General features: G+C 38.0%; 1 protein-coding gene across 1 annotated transcript in view; it reads left to right on the top strand.

Moving 5' to 3' along the window:
- Positions 1–15,507, top strand: part of LOC111144905 (activating signal cointegrator 1 complex subunit 1) — a 97,696-nt gene that overhangs the window by 37,589 nt on the left and 44,600 nt on the right. The window contains exons 6-7 of the mRNA XM_022499501.1: positions 1,948–2,084; positions 8,894–9,013. Coding sequence (XP_022355209.1) covers positions 1,948–2,084; positions 8,894–9,013 — 257 coding nt within the window. The remainder of the gene's footprint in view (positions 1–1,947; positions 2,085–8,893; positions 9,014–15,507) is intronic.

Genomic DNA, 15,507 nt, shown 5'->3' with positions numbered 1-15,507 from the left:
AAGAAGGGCTGATGGTTGCACAATATTGTAAATACAGTAAACATCACTAAATTGTACACTTTAGAATGGTTAACTGTGTATTAAGTGAATTTCACTTCAGTTTTTTTAAAAAGGGAGATTTATGAGTATATTTATATTTTTAAAAAAGATGTACTTATTTGACAGAGAGAGAAGGAGTACAAGTAGGCAGAGCAGCAGGGAGAGGAAGAGGGAGAAGCAGGCCCCCCACAGAGCAGGGAGCCCAGTGCAGGGCTCGATCCCAGGACCCTGGGATCATGACCTGAGCTGAAGGGTGACACCTAACTGACTGAGAAAAGGATGACTGTATTCGATGTGGCAACTCCAGTGTCTGGATATCTCTCCAGATTTATTTTTCACTCATCTCCCTGCTTGGGAGAATTTATTCTTAACACATAATATTTCACCTGAAAATACTACAGTGTCTGCTAAGATAGAAACAGCGTTTTTGTAGAGAGTATATTGTTCTTTAGGGAATCCCATAAGATTCCCAGTAGCCCAGTTGCTACTGGGCCAACAAAGTTGATAAAGGAGCAAAAGATATTCTTAGAGCCTACATTTAGAGTGCATTCTGTTTCTCTTGGGCTTACCATTGTATCAGGCTACCAGTTCCTTCTTAAAAAATTTCTTTTATTGAGGTGAATTTCCTATAACACAAAATTAACCATTTTAAGTTTTTTTTTTTAAAGATTTTATTTATTTATTTGACAGAGATCACAAGTAGGCAGAGAGGCAGGCAGAGAGAGAGGTGGGGGAAGCAGGCTCCCTGCTGAGCAGAGGGCCTGACACGGGGCTCGATCCCAGGACCCTGGGATCATGACCTGAACTGAAGGCAGAGGCTTTAACCCACTGAGCCACCCAGGCACCCCCAAATTAACCATTTTAAAGTGAATGATTCAGTGGCATTTATGCATTTAGAGTTGTGCAACTATCAGTGCTGTATTATTCTAAAACATTTTCATCACCCCAAAAGGAAATTCTATACCCATTAAGCATATCCTAGTCAGAATTTGTTATTTTCTGCTTTTTTTATTATAGCCAGCCTAATGGATATGAAATGATACCTTATTGTGGTTTTGATTTGCATTCTTCTAATGAATAATAAAGTTGAACCATCTTCATGTGCTTCTTGGCCATTTGTATTTTTTCTTTGGAAAAATGTCTACTCAAGTTCATTTTCTTTTTCTTTTTTCTTCTGAGTGTGGAGAGGGGCAGAGGGAGAGAGAGACTCTTAAGCAGTCTCCATGCTCAGGATGAAGCCCAAGGTGGGACCTGATCTCATGACCCTGAGATTATGACCTGAGCCGAAATCAAGAGTCAGATGCTTAACTGACTGAGCCACCCAGGCATCCCTCAAGTTCATTTTCTATTTTAAAAATTGGGTTCTTTATTTTCTAGTTGTGGAGTTGTGTTCTTTATATATTATGAATATACACTCTTATCAGATATATGATTTGCAAATATTTCTGTCATTCTCTAGGTCGTGTTTTTACTTTCTTAATATTCTCATTTGATAGACAAAAGCTTTAAATTTAGGTGAAGTCTCATTTATCTATTTTTGTCTAATGTTACCCACACTTTTGAATTCATATTTAAGAATCCACTGCCAAGTCCAAGGTTATGAAGATTTTCCCCTAAGAAATCTCTTTCTTCTATGAGTTTTATTATTTAGGTCACTGATCCATTTTGATTTAATTTTTGTATATGGTATGAGGTGTGGGTCCAACTTCATTCTTTTGCGAGTGGTCATTCAGTTGTCCCAGCACCATTTGTTGAAGAGACTGTTTTTTCTCCATTAAATTGTCTTGGCATCTGCTTGAAAATCAGTAAGTCATAGATATCTGGGCTTATCTCTGAGCTCTAAATTCTATTCCTGCCATTTTCTTTAATGTGGACTGAGTGTTTTTGTTTTTCTGTCTTTGACAACAGGATCATGGGGTTGACAGCACCATTTTCCAGAATCCCAAAAAGCTTCACCTAACCATTGGGATGTTGGTGCTTTTGAGTGAGCAAGAGATCCAACAGACATGTGAGATGCTACAGCAGTGTAAAGAGGACTTCATTGAGTGAGTGATCTGCAGGAATGGGGAAGGGTGGTCCCCTTGTACTGGCTTCTCTTTGATATCACAGACTTGTTTTTGCACTTGTTGTCACATGGCAACAAGGTCTGTTGACTCACCCACTTGAACAGTTAATATTGGACCATTGTCTGAAAGGGTTAAAATGGGTTTAAAGCATATATTTACAAATTTTTATGGAAAGACTCTACCTTAAATTATACTAATTCAGTAGGCAAATTTTGTTATTAGCAGGACATCACATTATTCTCTCCAAAAGGAAATTCTTTTCATTACCTACTGAACAGTATAGAGTACTGTACTAGTTTCTTATGCTGGTGAACACATTACTGCAAGCTGGGTGGCTTAGAACAGTGAAAATTCATTATCTTATAGTTCTGTGGGGTAGTCTGATACGGGTTTCAGTGGGCTAAAATCAAAGAATCAGCAGGGCTGTGTTCCTTTCTGGGGGCTCAAAGGAAGAGTTCATTTCCTTGCTTTTAAAGCCCATCTTCTAGAGGCCACACCCACATTCTTTGGCTAGTGACCCCCTTCTTCCATCTTCAGCAATAGCAGCTTTCCTTCTCTCTGACCCTTCTGTTACCTCATCTCTGTCTCTGGCCATAGTGGGGACGGTTCACTGCTTTTAAGGACTGGTGATTTGATTGAGCCCTCCCAGATAATCCAGGATAATCATGCTATCTCAGATTCCTTAACCTTAATCACATCTGCAAAAGTCTGTTTGCCATGTAAGGCAGCATATTTACAAATTCCAGAAAATAAGATGTGAGCCTCCCTGGAGGGCCATTATTCTATTACCACAGTAACTCAAACATTATATAATAAGATTCCTTACAAAGGTCTTCATTGTATTTCAAGACTTTAATTTTCTTTTTAAAATACAGGTAGTTGTGTAAGAATACCAAAAACTGTCTAAGCAGACTGTTTTGGTTCAGGGAAAACATTGCTATTCTGGGGGCAGAATTGTTATTCTTTTCACTATAAAATTTTAATTTACATGTACATCTGACCTAACAGTTTTATTTTAAAGAATCATCTCTTCCCTACCCTTTGCCCTTTTTCTTAAGATTGATGAAGAATAAGAGAAATTTGAAAACTGACTCACTTGAAGAGGTGTTGTTTTTTTTTAATTCAGTTATAATATTCAGGTCCCATACTATTTTAATGTGGCCTTGTAGAAATGGGTCCCCTAGTTCATTGGATAAGACAAGGTAAAAGGATTAAATTTTTTTTCATTTATATGAAACTGTGTAGTATAATGACTTCTATGTGGGCCAGTTCTCCTTTTCCTTTGTTTTGAAGGCAAGATATTTTCTTTGTTTTGAAGGCAAGATATTTTTCTTGAGCAAAATCATAAGCTGATTGGGTTTGCAATCTGCAAAGAATACTTCTTTGTCTTGATCTTTGCTCACTGATGGACATAACCGTTTCTCTCCTAACCTGTCTTAACCTAAAATTCAAAATAATTGGGTATTTGTAATTAAGTATTTATAACTTCCTTGCCTAAGATAAAGCTTTATGCTTTACCTTACAAAGTGGAGCGATGTTACCCTATTTAAGCATTAGTCCTGATACCTTAACTTTTTTGTTAAACTGAAATGAAACTGCATTTTCTTGGCTGCCATTAGGATAATTTTGCTAAGAAGAAATTTAAAGGTAGATATTTGTTTAGGAAGGTGTTTATTTTTTACCTACAAAAATCAGGTCACAGGTTTTTAATCACTGAATCTTTATCCTGAGTTATGGGAGGATTTAGCTGAATTCCTCCCTTTTATGTCTCTTGGTGCCTTTTGTGACTAAACGCCAAATCTGAGCACTTTAAGCATGTCAGGGTTGGTGTGCATAGGAAATGAAGAGCAGCCTTAATAGTTCCTAAGAATTTTTGACATGACAGGATGAAAACAGTAATTGTAGTTTTTCAAATTCAGCAAAGCTTTTGAAATAGGACAAAGTTACATTGCCAAAAATCTGCAGTGCAGGCAGAAATTTTTTTGAAGATGGTTTTTTCAAAAAGCTGGAAAGATTTAAAACCAGCAAGTAAAGTAAGCCTCCCCAGCCCTCTTCTCCCACCTTCTCCTCTGCCACATATACTTGTTTAAAAAGTACATAGTGCGAAATTAATTTATTTCTGAGGAGAGTGAGAATCAGATTGGCTGTTTAGATTGGCTAGAAGTGCCTTGTTTCGCTAAAAGGAAAAAATGTTTCCTAAAAAAAAGTACATGTGTACACACACAGACACACACACACACACACACACACTTATACAATAGCCTTGGTGAATAAAATTTATCATTTAACTTTTTTCCCTTCCTTACTCTTACTCTTTGATCTCAGCCTTTGTACTTGGTATACTTAGAAAGACTGACAGTAAATAATGGCATTTCTAATCTGAACCTTTTTATGATGTAAAGATACCAAATTAAAATATAAGAAAGGAAAACACTGCAATTGAACAGACTAATATATAACATGCTGTAGTACTTTGATGGCTTTTTAAGTGGAGATATTAAATAGGGGTGCCCGGGTGGCTCTGTTGTTTAACTGTCTGCCTTCGGCTCAGGTAATGATCCTGAGGTCCTGGGATTGAGTCCCACATCAGGCTCCCTGCTCAGTGGGGAGTCTGCTTCTGTCTCCCTCTGTCTCTCCCCCTGCTTGTGCTCTCTTTCCCTCTCTCTCTCTCAAATAAATAAATACAATTTTTTTTTAAAAAGATATTAAATAAATAGGGCTCAACTCAGACTGAATTAAAACTGTGCTGCTATATAGATATTTTAAAGAAATGGGTAGTTGAATATTTGTTTTAAATTTTGGGGTGTTTTTTAAGTTTAAGGGATGTTACCTGACCAGAAACATAACTTTGATTTCACTTCTTAAGCTAACGGCTCATGTAGCTCTATCGATTCCAAATGAATTATTCAGTGTTCAGTAAACGCCGAAGCTTTAAATGTCTCCCTTGTGACTTTTCTTTGTGAGATGTAGAGCACAAACAGCACAGTGGCTCAGAGTGTATAGTCTGACAAATCTGCAGTACTTTTAAATTCCAGTATCACTCTTCCTGTACCTAAGTGTTCCCCATAGGCCTGAGGTAACACCAAATAATAAGGTAAAAAGGGACAAGAGCAAGGAGAGAAGAGGAAAAACACCCACAGACAAATGTTGCTTCCTAATCATTACCTCAGATGTCACTAATTGAAAAGTATGCTCACTGGTGTCGAGGGTGGGATAGTTTTGTCACCAAGACAAAGAGCATTTATTAGGCAAACCACCGAATTTCTGTCTTGGTAAATCCTAGGGAAGGTCAGAAGAGTTTATGATCTTAAAGGGCAGGCTTTAGGTCCTGTTCATTGTTTCATTTTTTGTTGTTCCTGGTACCCCAGCTCATTCTAAAGATTTGAGGTGGTTCATGAGTGAGGACATACATACAAAAGAAATGTTAAAGTCGGGGAGCTCAGAAACCATAAAGATGGAATGGGAGAAAATGTTTACCAGAAAACCAAGGAAAGGTTATAATTGTACTTGAGCAATAGAATTCGATAGTTTTCAAGCACTGGTATACTTGAACTACATTCCAGAAGGAAACACATCGATTATCATCGTTCTTAACTGATGAAAAGGAGCATAACACTTTTTTTTTTAAATGATTTTATTTATTGATTTGACAGAGAGAGAGAGAGAGAGGTCACAAGTAGGCAGAGAGGCAGGCAGATGGGGAGGGGGAAGCAGGCTCCCTGCTGAGCAGAGAGCCCAATGTGGGGCTCGATCCTAGGACCCTGAGACCATGACCTGAGCCAAAGGCAGAGGTTTAACCCACTGAGCCACCCAGGTGCCCCAGCATAACACTTTTTTAGGAGAGAATCCTTTGCTTGTTCTCAGTCTGAGAAAAACTTGTCATGTAAATATTAACCCAAAATGATGATGAGCAGTGTCTTCAACAGGAATTTTGCAGAAGATACAAAAACATTGGTCATGTGGTTCTCTCTTGTATTGATCCCTAGAATTTGAGAGTGTAACATTAGACATAATCCAGTAAAAACATTTTAGTGGGAAACTAAACCAATGGTTTGATGCTTTTGGGTGATCTAACTACGCAGGGTTAGAGCTGAAATCAGCAGAGGAATGTATAGTTAGTATTAAACTGTTTTTCTCATGTAAGATTGGTTGACTACACTTTGAAAGGATTGAATGGCAGTCTTTCATATTGAATTCTTTGGCTATTACTTGGAATGGAGATACACTGTGTTGTTGGTTGAAGCTACAGGCCTCAGGTAATAGTTCAGAGCTTGGCTTGTGTTTTGGAATACCCCACTTACTAGAGGATGAAGGCAAAAATTTTTCTCGAATATCTGGCCAAAATAGTAATTTGTTTTTTACTGAAAGAGATCCTGGTCTTGTGCAGTAATATGGTCTTCAAGTTTTAAGGGAATCTTTTTTTTTTTTTTTTTTAAGATTTTATTTGAGGAGGAGAGAGCACAAACGGGGTAGTGGGGAGGCAGAGAGGGAGGGAGAAGCTGACTCTCCATTGAGCGGGGAGCCCAATTTGGGGCTCAATCCCAGGACCCTGGGATCATGACCTGCGTCAAAGGCAGACACTTAACCGACTCAGCCACTCAGGTGCCCCTAAGAGAATCTTTACCATGAAGATTCCTGGCTCCAGAGGGTTTCCCTATGGCCTTGGTTCAGTATCAAGAGAACTTTCTTCGATTTGCTTTTTTGAGAATTGCCTTTTGGTGGATCCCAACATCCTTTTGCCTTTGATTAGTGCCACATGGTTTTCAGTGACATTATAGGGATGTGTCCACATTCTTCTCAAAATTGTCCAGAAAAGCCTCTCTTTTTAGAGTAGAATATCTGCTCAGTGTTTACCAGAGATTTATGGAGTACCAGGTGCTGGGGATCTAGGAGTAGAAAAGATGGATTGACTTCCTGGCCTTGGGGGGCTTGCAGAGGACTGTGGTGGTGAGTTGATTTTTAGCTGGGTTTCAGCTTGGCACTGCAAAGCCATTTCTGGTTGAAGTACAAGTCTGTGTAAGGGGTCTGGGAAGAAGCAGGATGGTGAGGTTTTACTTAACACAAAAGTAATACATGCACACGTGAAACTAATATAATATTGTATATCAGTTATTCTTGAATTAAAACAAAGTAATACATACTAGTTTTGGAAAAGTCAAAGTTGCAGATAAACAAAAATACCACTTTTAATCTTATTACCTAAAGATAATTACTATTAATGCTCTCACACTTTTTTATATGCATGTGTGTATTTTTTCTTTAAGGTGTAATTGACTTACAGCAAAATGCACAGATCTTAAGTGTAGTTGATGAATTTTAACAAATGCATACACTTATGTAACTTCAGCCAGATCAAAATGTTGTATATTGTCATCACTCTGTGAAGTTCCTTCATGACCTTTTCCGGTAAATTCACTTCTTCCAGAAATAATTGTTGTTCTGATTTCTATTTCCATAGATTAATTTAGCTTGTTCTTGAATGTCACATAACTAAAATCATTCAGTATATACATTTTTGTGTTTGACTTCTTCTGCATATATGTGTAATAGATAAACTTGTGTTTGACTTCTTTTGCATCTGTATTTTTATATTAACTTTTTAATGGATAATACATTTATATGGTTCAAAATTTTAAAGATACAAAGGATATGCTGTGAAGAGTTTCTTTTCCACTGCTATTCCTACCAAGCACCCTGCTCTCCTGTCTAAAGGCAAGAGATTTTAGCAGCTTCTTTGTATCCTTCCAGAGGTTTTATGTATGTACAAGGAAATGTATATGTGTATATAAATGTATATAAATGTATATGTGTATATAAATTTTCTTACCCTGTCTTTTGCACAAATAGTAACATACAGCATACACATTGTTGTGCACATTTTATTAAAATCCTAATGAGTGTTTAATCTGTTTCCAGTCTTTGGCTGCTCCAAACAATGCCTCAGTCAAACCCTATGCATAAATTATTTTTCATGAGTATGAGTATGACCTATTACATCATATCAGGAAGTATGTATTGTCTGGTTCTTTTTTGTATGTGTGTTAAGCCTGATCAGTGGGTTCAGGTGTGGTCAGCCCTCCATAAGGATCTCTTTATATTTTCTCCAACCTTCTGCTGTTAAGTTCTAGAAGCCGTTGCTAATCATTGTCTCCATCCATTATTTTGTCAGGGGTTGCAAAATGGTGATATTATAATTTCATCATTACTTCTGCATCTATCACTTGGAATTCTTCTGTATTTGTCAGTTGGAATTCTTCTGTAAAGAGCTTTCCTTTATCAGCTATGGTTGGATATGTAGCTGAATTCATAATTATTTCCTTAGGTTTTGCTCCTAGAAATTGAATTGCTTAGACAAAAAAGGGTTTCTATTCTTGAAGGCTTTTTATAAATATTGCCAAATTTCTGTTAAAGATTAGTACTACTTTATGCTTCCATCATTGTTAGATGAGTAAAATGGTGTTTGCAGCTTGTAGAAATAATGAAATAAAACCCAAGAGATGAGCAACAATGTCTTTGTCAATCAGAGCTGTCATTCCTTGGCTTTTTTCCTCTGAGTATAATAAACTGGTATTGACATAACTGTAGTGTGACTTTGGAAATACTTGTGTTTCTAGTTGGTGTGCATAGAATGTGTTAATTTTGAAATTAGAAGGATGGTTAGATAATACTGTTAGTAAAAAATCCCAACAATTTCATTTTTGTAATATTTGACTCTGTATAATAACCATGTTTAAAATGGCCCTTTCAGATTAAACAATTAGAAAAATCTAATGTTTTTCCCTTTGCAGTGACATTTCTGGGGGCAAACCCTTAGAAGTAGAGATGGCAGGGATAGAATACATGAACGATGATCCTGGCATGGTGGACGTTCTTTATGCCAAAGTCCATATGAAAGATGGCTCCAACAGGTATGTTTCTGTAATGCTTCTTTGCTTCCATGAAGAAGTTCCTAAAAGCATTCCTAGAAGTTCAACAAGTTTTGATTCCTTTTCTTTGAGATCTTATTATTGTAGAATGTGTCAATTCTTTCTTTTTTTAAAAAATAGGTAGCTAATATCTTAAAAGAGGAATTTGTTGCAGGAAGAAGTATCAGATGTTAATCTGATAATTATTGAGTTACTTAGATGGTAGATATTGATTATAGCAATCTAGTTTTTATGAGCTCAGTGCTTTCTTCATGTTTTTCGGGTTATAGGAGGTGGGAAGGATGGCATTTTAGGATGGTGGTTGTAAAAGTGACACAATGCAGGTCTAGTGGATACCAGGACAAAATGGGGATAACTATATAAACTCTGTAGGATTATTAGGATTAAGTTAATTTACATGAATCTTAGAACAGTGCTTAGCACATGCGGACATCATCAAAACACACATCAACAAATGTTCACTGTTTTTTACTAGTGTTACTATCACACTTAGATCATGCTAGGGATTCTCGGTCTGCAACCCAGGTTATTTCTGAGGCTAGCCTAGGCGTCTAGAGCCATTTCCAATGTTAACACCATTTATTAGTCTAGTCAAGGTCTTCAGTGAGCAGAGGAACCAAACTTGAATTGGAAGTTTGTTTTTGTGATCTTTTTATTAAGGCAGGATAGAACAGAACTCATACTGAACCAAAAACCCTCTAGATAAGATCAAAGTCTCTAGGCAAGCCCCCAAATTGATTTGCTTTTTGTAGAGGATCACTTGTAAGGTTTCAGTTATCTCAATTCAAATTGATAATCTCAATTATCTCCTATCTCAATTCAATTGGAAGTGAATGGAGAAAGGCAGGAAAAGACAATAGGATCAGGTGTTGTGTGTGTTTGGGCCAGATTTGTCTTTCAGATACTTGACATATGCCTAAATAAGCATACTAATGACCTTACCTTAAAAAGTTAGGGGCACGTTGTTCCTTTAGGACATCCCAAAACATTTCTGCCAGGTTGGAGTTCGATATCTGGTATGGATCGTTCACTTTGTGTTATAAGCTATAACTATCCAGACATTTCACTATGTTGTAGGGCTGCTGTATATGGGGTAGATTACTTTTCAGTTTTGTGAACAAAAAACAGTGAATGATAAGGTAGTAGTTCTCAAGCTTTTTGGGCATATAATCACTTTCATTTCTTAAAAATTACTGAAGGTACCAAAGAGCCTTTCTTTATATGGGTTATAGTTATCAATATTTACCTTATTAGAAGTTAAAACTGCAAAATTTAACATTTGATAGTTCATTAAAAATAGAAATAAGATATTTTTTGTTTATGTAAATAACATTTTTCATGAGAAATCTGTTTCCCAAACCAAAAATATTTAGTGAGAAGGTAGGCATTGTTTTATGTTTTTGTAAGTTTCAGTAATAGAATAGACCGCTGTGTTCTCCGATCTGCTTCTCTGTTCAGTCTGTTGCAGTATGTTGTTTTGATTGACATATATAAGAAAATCTGGACTCACATAGAAATGTATTTGGGAACATGAAGAGTACTTTAATGGTATTTTCGGATAATTCTGGATATTTGGTACTACACTAAAACTTGACAAGATATAGTTTTGAAAAGGTCATTTGCAATGGTGAACATTTCATACTCTTGCATTAAAATCCATTGGTCTCTTTTGTTTTTTTTTTTTTTAAAGATTTTATTTATTTATTTGATAGAGATCACAAGTAGGCAGAGAGGCAGGCAGAGAGAGAGGGAGAAGCAGGCTCCCCGCTGAGCAGAGAGCCCGATGCCAGGACCCTGAGATCATGACCTGAGTCAAAGGCAGAGGCTTTAACCCACTGAGCCACCCAGGTGCTCCTCTCTCTTTTGCATTTTGACTGGATCTTTAACTTATGCTTGTATTGGTCATTTAGAAAACATTGGTTCACTGAGTTATGCAGCTGTTCCAAATGTTGAGACATTTCATTATGCAATATTAAAAATGAATTAATAACGCTACTAATTTCATCACAGTCTTTAAGTATTAGGAAGCTGCCGTCAGGCTCATGGTAGCTGATGCACATTTTCTAAAATTCTAATTTTCACTTGAGAGCTTGAATTTTATTATTGGCCAAAAATACTGTTTTCCTTGAAGTTCTTTTTTGAGAAAATGTCTGTCAAATAACCAAGTCTGAATAACCATAATTTGTCTGTCAGTTCTTTCAAATACAAATGGTGTTCATGGATAAAGAAGCTAGCTCAGCTCTAGCTCTGACAGCCTCACAAGTGCTTTTCCTCCCGACAGCCATCTACTTCGGTATATAGCCCAACTGCTTTATACGTACTGCCAGTTTATCCCACAGGGATATTAAAAAGGCATGTATTTGAGGCCCCTGGGTGGCTCAGTCGGTTAAGCGTCTGCCTCAGGTCCTGTTGGGCACCTTGGTCACTGCGGAGCCTGCTTCTCCCTCTGCCCCTCCCCTGCTCATGCTCTCACTCTCTCTCAAACAAATAAATAGAATCTTTAAAAAAAAAAAAAAGACAGGTACTCAAGACCTGAGATTTAATAAAATTGATCATTTTTCTGTTTCATCAAGGATAAATGAAACTAGATTTTTTTTTGGACGTATAATGAAAATATACTCCTGCTAGTACAGTTTGGTGCTGCTGTCTTCCTTCATGCTGAGGTGCCGACAGTTTACCCAGCATTTTTGCACCATCCCTGTAAATGCCATTGTAGTGAAAAAGGCAAATAATGTCCTATAATTATTATAAATATAGTTTTGGCCTCATAGACTCCCCTCAAATAGTCTCGGGGACCTCCAAAGGTCCACAAATGATAGTGCAACAATCTTTGATCTAGGTAAGGGTTTTTGTTTTTGTTTCTGTTTTTTAAAAGATTTTACTTATTTGAGAGAGAGAGAGCACAAGTAGGCAGAGTGGCAGGCGGAGGAAGAGGGAAAAGTAGGTTCCCTGTTGAACCCCATGAGCCCCATGTCGGGGCTCTATACCAGGACCCTGGGATCACGACCTGAGCCAAAGGCAGACGATTAACCACCTGAGCCACCCAGGTGCCCCACTTAAGTAAGGTTTTATTTCTAACATTGACGATTGCACAGCTGCCAGTGAAATTATAACTAACTTGTTTTCCAGTTACTCTTACCGGGCACTGTGCTTGGATTGTATTATCTCCATTTTATCTTTGTAACGTCTGTGTAAGATAGATGCTATTAGTGTGCCCATTTTATAGATAGGGAGGTTCACAGAGTTTAAGTAGTTTTGCCAAGGAAAGCCTAGACAGCAAAACCATGCTCTGAATCCCTAGGCCAGAATAGTTTTCAGTGTGTGTATGCTAGGTTAAGTAGGATAGACTCTCTTCCAATTCTTACTTCTAGAGTAAAATGGAAAGTTGTGACCCACTTTTTTTTTTGAAAGTGGTAAAATTCGCATAACATAAAAATCACCGTTTCAGCCATTTTAAAGTATATGATTCCGTGGCATTAAGGACATCAATAACATTGTGCAGCCATCACCACTGTTTAGTTCCAGAGCATTTTAATCACCCAAAAGGAAATCCTGTACCTTTCAAGCAGTTATTCCCCACTGTTCCATACCCCCCCATTCTCCTCTCCCCAGCTCCTGGCACTGAATCCACTAATCCGCTGACTGTCTCTCTGAATTTGCCTGTTCCGGATATTTCCGGAACCACACAATATGTGGCCTTTTGTGTCTGGCTTCTTTCACTCAGCATAACGTTTTCCAAGGTGTGCATGCTACACCTTGGATCAGTACTTGATCCACTTGGATCATGTAGCATGTGGTTTCCATGCTGCAACGTGGACAGCACTTCCCTCCTTTTTCTGGCTGAGTGGCATTTCACTGTACGGAGGGACTACATTTTTGTTTATCCAATCATCAGTTGATGGACATTTGGGTTGTTTCCACATTTCGGTATTGTGAATAGAGCTGTCTTCAATTCTTTTGGGCTGATTCACTTTTAATGTACTAAAGTTTGGGGCGCCTGGGTGGCTCAGTGGGTTAAGCCGCTGCCTTCGGCTCAGGTCATGATCTCAGGGTCCTGGGATCGAGTCCCGCATCGGGCTCTCTGCTCAGCAGGGAGCCTGCTTCTCTCTCTCTCTCTCTCTCTGCCTGCCTCTCCGTCTACTTGTGATCTCTCTCTGTCAAATAAATAAAATCTTTAAAAAATAAATAAATAAAAAATAAAATGTACTAAAGTTTTTATTTCCTTGATTAACCTTGTAGTTTTATAGGGCATCATAGCCACTCAACCTGACCTCTGTTAATTTGTTTCCTTACTACCTTTTATGGGATTTATTTAATTTTTGTTCATAGTAATTTAAACCTTACTGTTGTGGAACTGAAATCTGTGCTAGCCTATAGACATACAGTTAACATGGTGCTATATGGAAAATTTAGATGGGATTATAGCATTTCATTAAATAATACAGTGAGTTTTTCCTAATCTATAGCTGCAAGTCTGTTTTAACATACAGATGTCATAGACTCCAGAGTTTTAATTTATTCTATTCTTGGTGGCCCCAGAAGGAAAAAGAGAGGTCACTGGAAAGAGATAATAAAATCATTACTTTGACTTTTTCCATTGGATATCTTTACCTTTTGCTTTAAGTTAGACCCTTCATTCTATAGGAGGTCTTCAAGTGTAAAGAATATAGGGTTTTGAGATTGGAAGAAAATAAGAGCTGTAGAAGCTAGATAGCTTTTGAAGACAGTGCTCAGACATAATTGGTATCCACATGAATGGAACAGTGGGTACTTCAAAGGTAAATAAACCCATTATTTTCCCATAGATCCAGCCCTTACAAATTTTGCACACTTACTGTTGTCAGGGCTTTGTAAATTGAAAGGTCTGATGACATAGCCACTGAATCCAATGGTGTAATCCACAAAGAACATTTTTTAGTAATTCCCATCTCTCTTACTGCCTTTTTTTTTTCTATTACACATTCCTCTTTCACAAGGAGAGACATGTTTATGTTATTTCAAAAAGATTTGTGAATTTCCATCCTCAAATTTGTGGGAATTATTAAGAGACTTAAACACCTCTTATTTAATTCAGTTTTAAAACAATTTGAATGCCTCCTTTGTGCAAGGTGTTTCGGGAGGCTGTGCAAATTGGTATAGAAAGGAACATTAAATCTTTTTGCTTGTTTATATGAAGAGATACTACTCAGTGCAGGAGGCATGGGAGAGAGGCCATGTATTAAAGATACATTCAACTTTCTTTGTATGATTTCATGTAGTTTAATCAGAGATTCCTTCCCTTAAACTGACTGAATGTGAAGCCTGACATTTAAAAGGATGGAACCACTTAGATCAGATTTTTCTTCTGGAGACTTTGAGTTGGGACACTGTACGTTCACTTAGTGATGTATTCTTGGGTTTGGTAAAGCATGACTGCGTGAGGAATTTGTGGCAGTATTGTACTCATTACTTAGTAGTCAGCTGTTGCTAAGATTTAAGTATTGAAGAAAGTGGCTCTTCTGTTCTGTCTGGTACCATCACATGAGCTTCCATCCTTGCCCCTCGAAGAAGAATGGCTTCCTCACATTTTGCTGAGAACACAAAATCAACTCGGCAGCTTCCTTCCTTTTTCCCCTCACAGTCTACCTGTTCTCATCACCCTGCCCTACTCAATTTCATTCTCTTTCTGAAGAATGGCATACATTATCTCTGATGAGGCTATAATCTCTTGTTCTGCTCTCATTCCTTCTTACCTCCTCAAAGACCTGCCTCCACCAGCTATTTCCCCTTGCAGTGCATTGCTAGTCTTCTTTTCCCTCAGGCATTTTCAGATGCCCTGCCTGTGAGGCATAGTAGACTCTAGGGCTTCCATCTTGAGGAGGCAGATGTCAGTTAGAGTACACTGGGGTGAGGGCTGTGGTTGAGATTCTGGGGGCGCGTAGACAGACAGCAAAACTCTGCTCACGTGTGGGCAAGTTCTGTAAAGGAAGGCTTCACAGAGGAGGTTTCTCTGCTGAGTAAGGAGTTGGCAGGCCAAGAGAGTAGCATTTTAGGAGAAGGGAATAAGTAGCAAGTGCAGATCTAGAAGCACTATTATATGCCATGTAAAGGAAGCTGGATTTTCATTTGGTCATTTGTTTATTCAGCATGAATTTATTGAGTGCCTGTTGTTTGCCAGGCACTGTGGTAAGGCTGTGAATACAGAATGGTGAATAAAGCCAGGCGCGGTCATTATCCTATACGTTGTATACAGACTAATGGAGGAACATTTGCCAACAAATAACACACAAATGCATAGTGGACCCTTGAACAACATGGGTTAGTGCACTAGTCCACTTATATGCACATTTTTCCTTTTAAAGATTTTACTTATTTATTTGACAGACAGTGATCACAAGTAGGCAGAGAAGCAGGCAGAGAGAGAGGAGGAAGCAAGCTCCCTGCTGTGCAGAGAGCCCAATGCAGGGCTGGATCCCAGGACCCTGAGATCATGACCT

Source organism: Enhydra lutris, unplaced genomic scaffold, assembly GCF_002288905.1.
Source record: "Enhydra lutris kenyoni isolate GAN:26980312 unplaced genomic scaffold, ASM228890v2 scaffoldscaffold12, whole genome shotgun sequence".
Lineage (NCBI taxonomy): Eukaryota > Metazoa > Chordata > Mammalia > Carnivora > Mustelidae > Enhydra > Enhydra lutris.
Note: the sequence above shows the minus strand (reverse complement) of the source record. Positions and strands in the feature narration are given on the sequence as shown.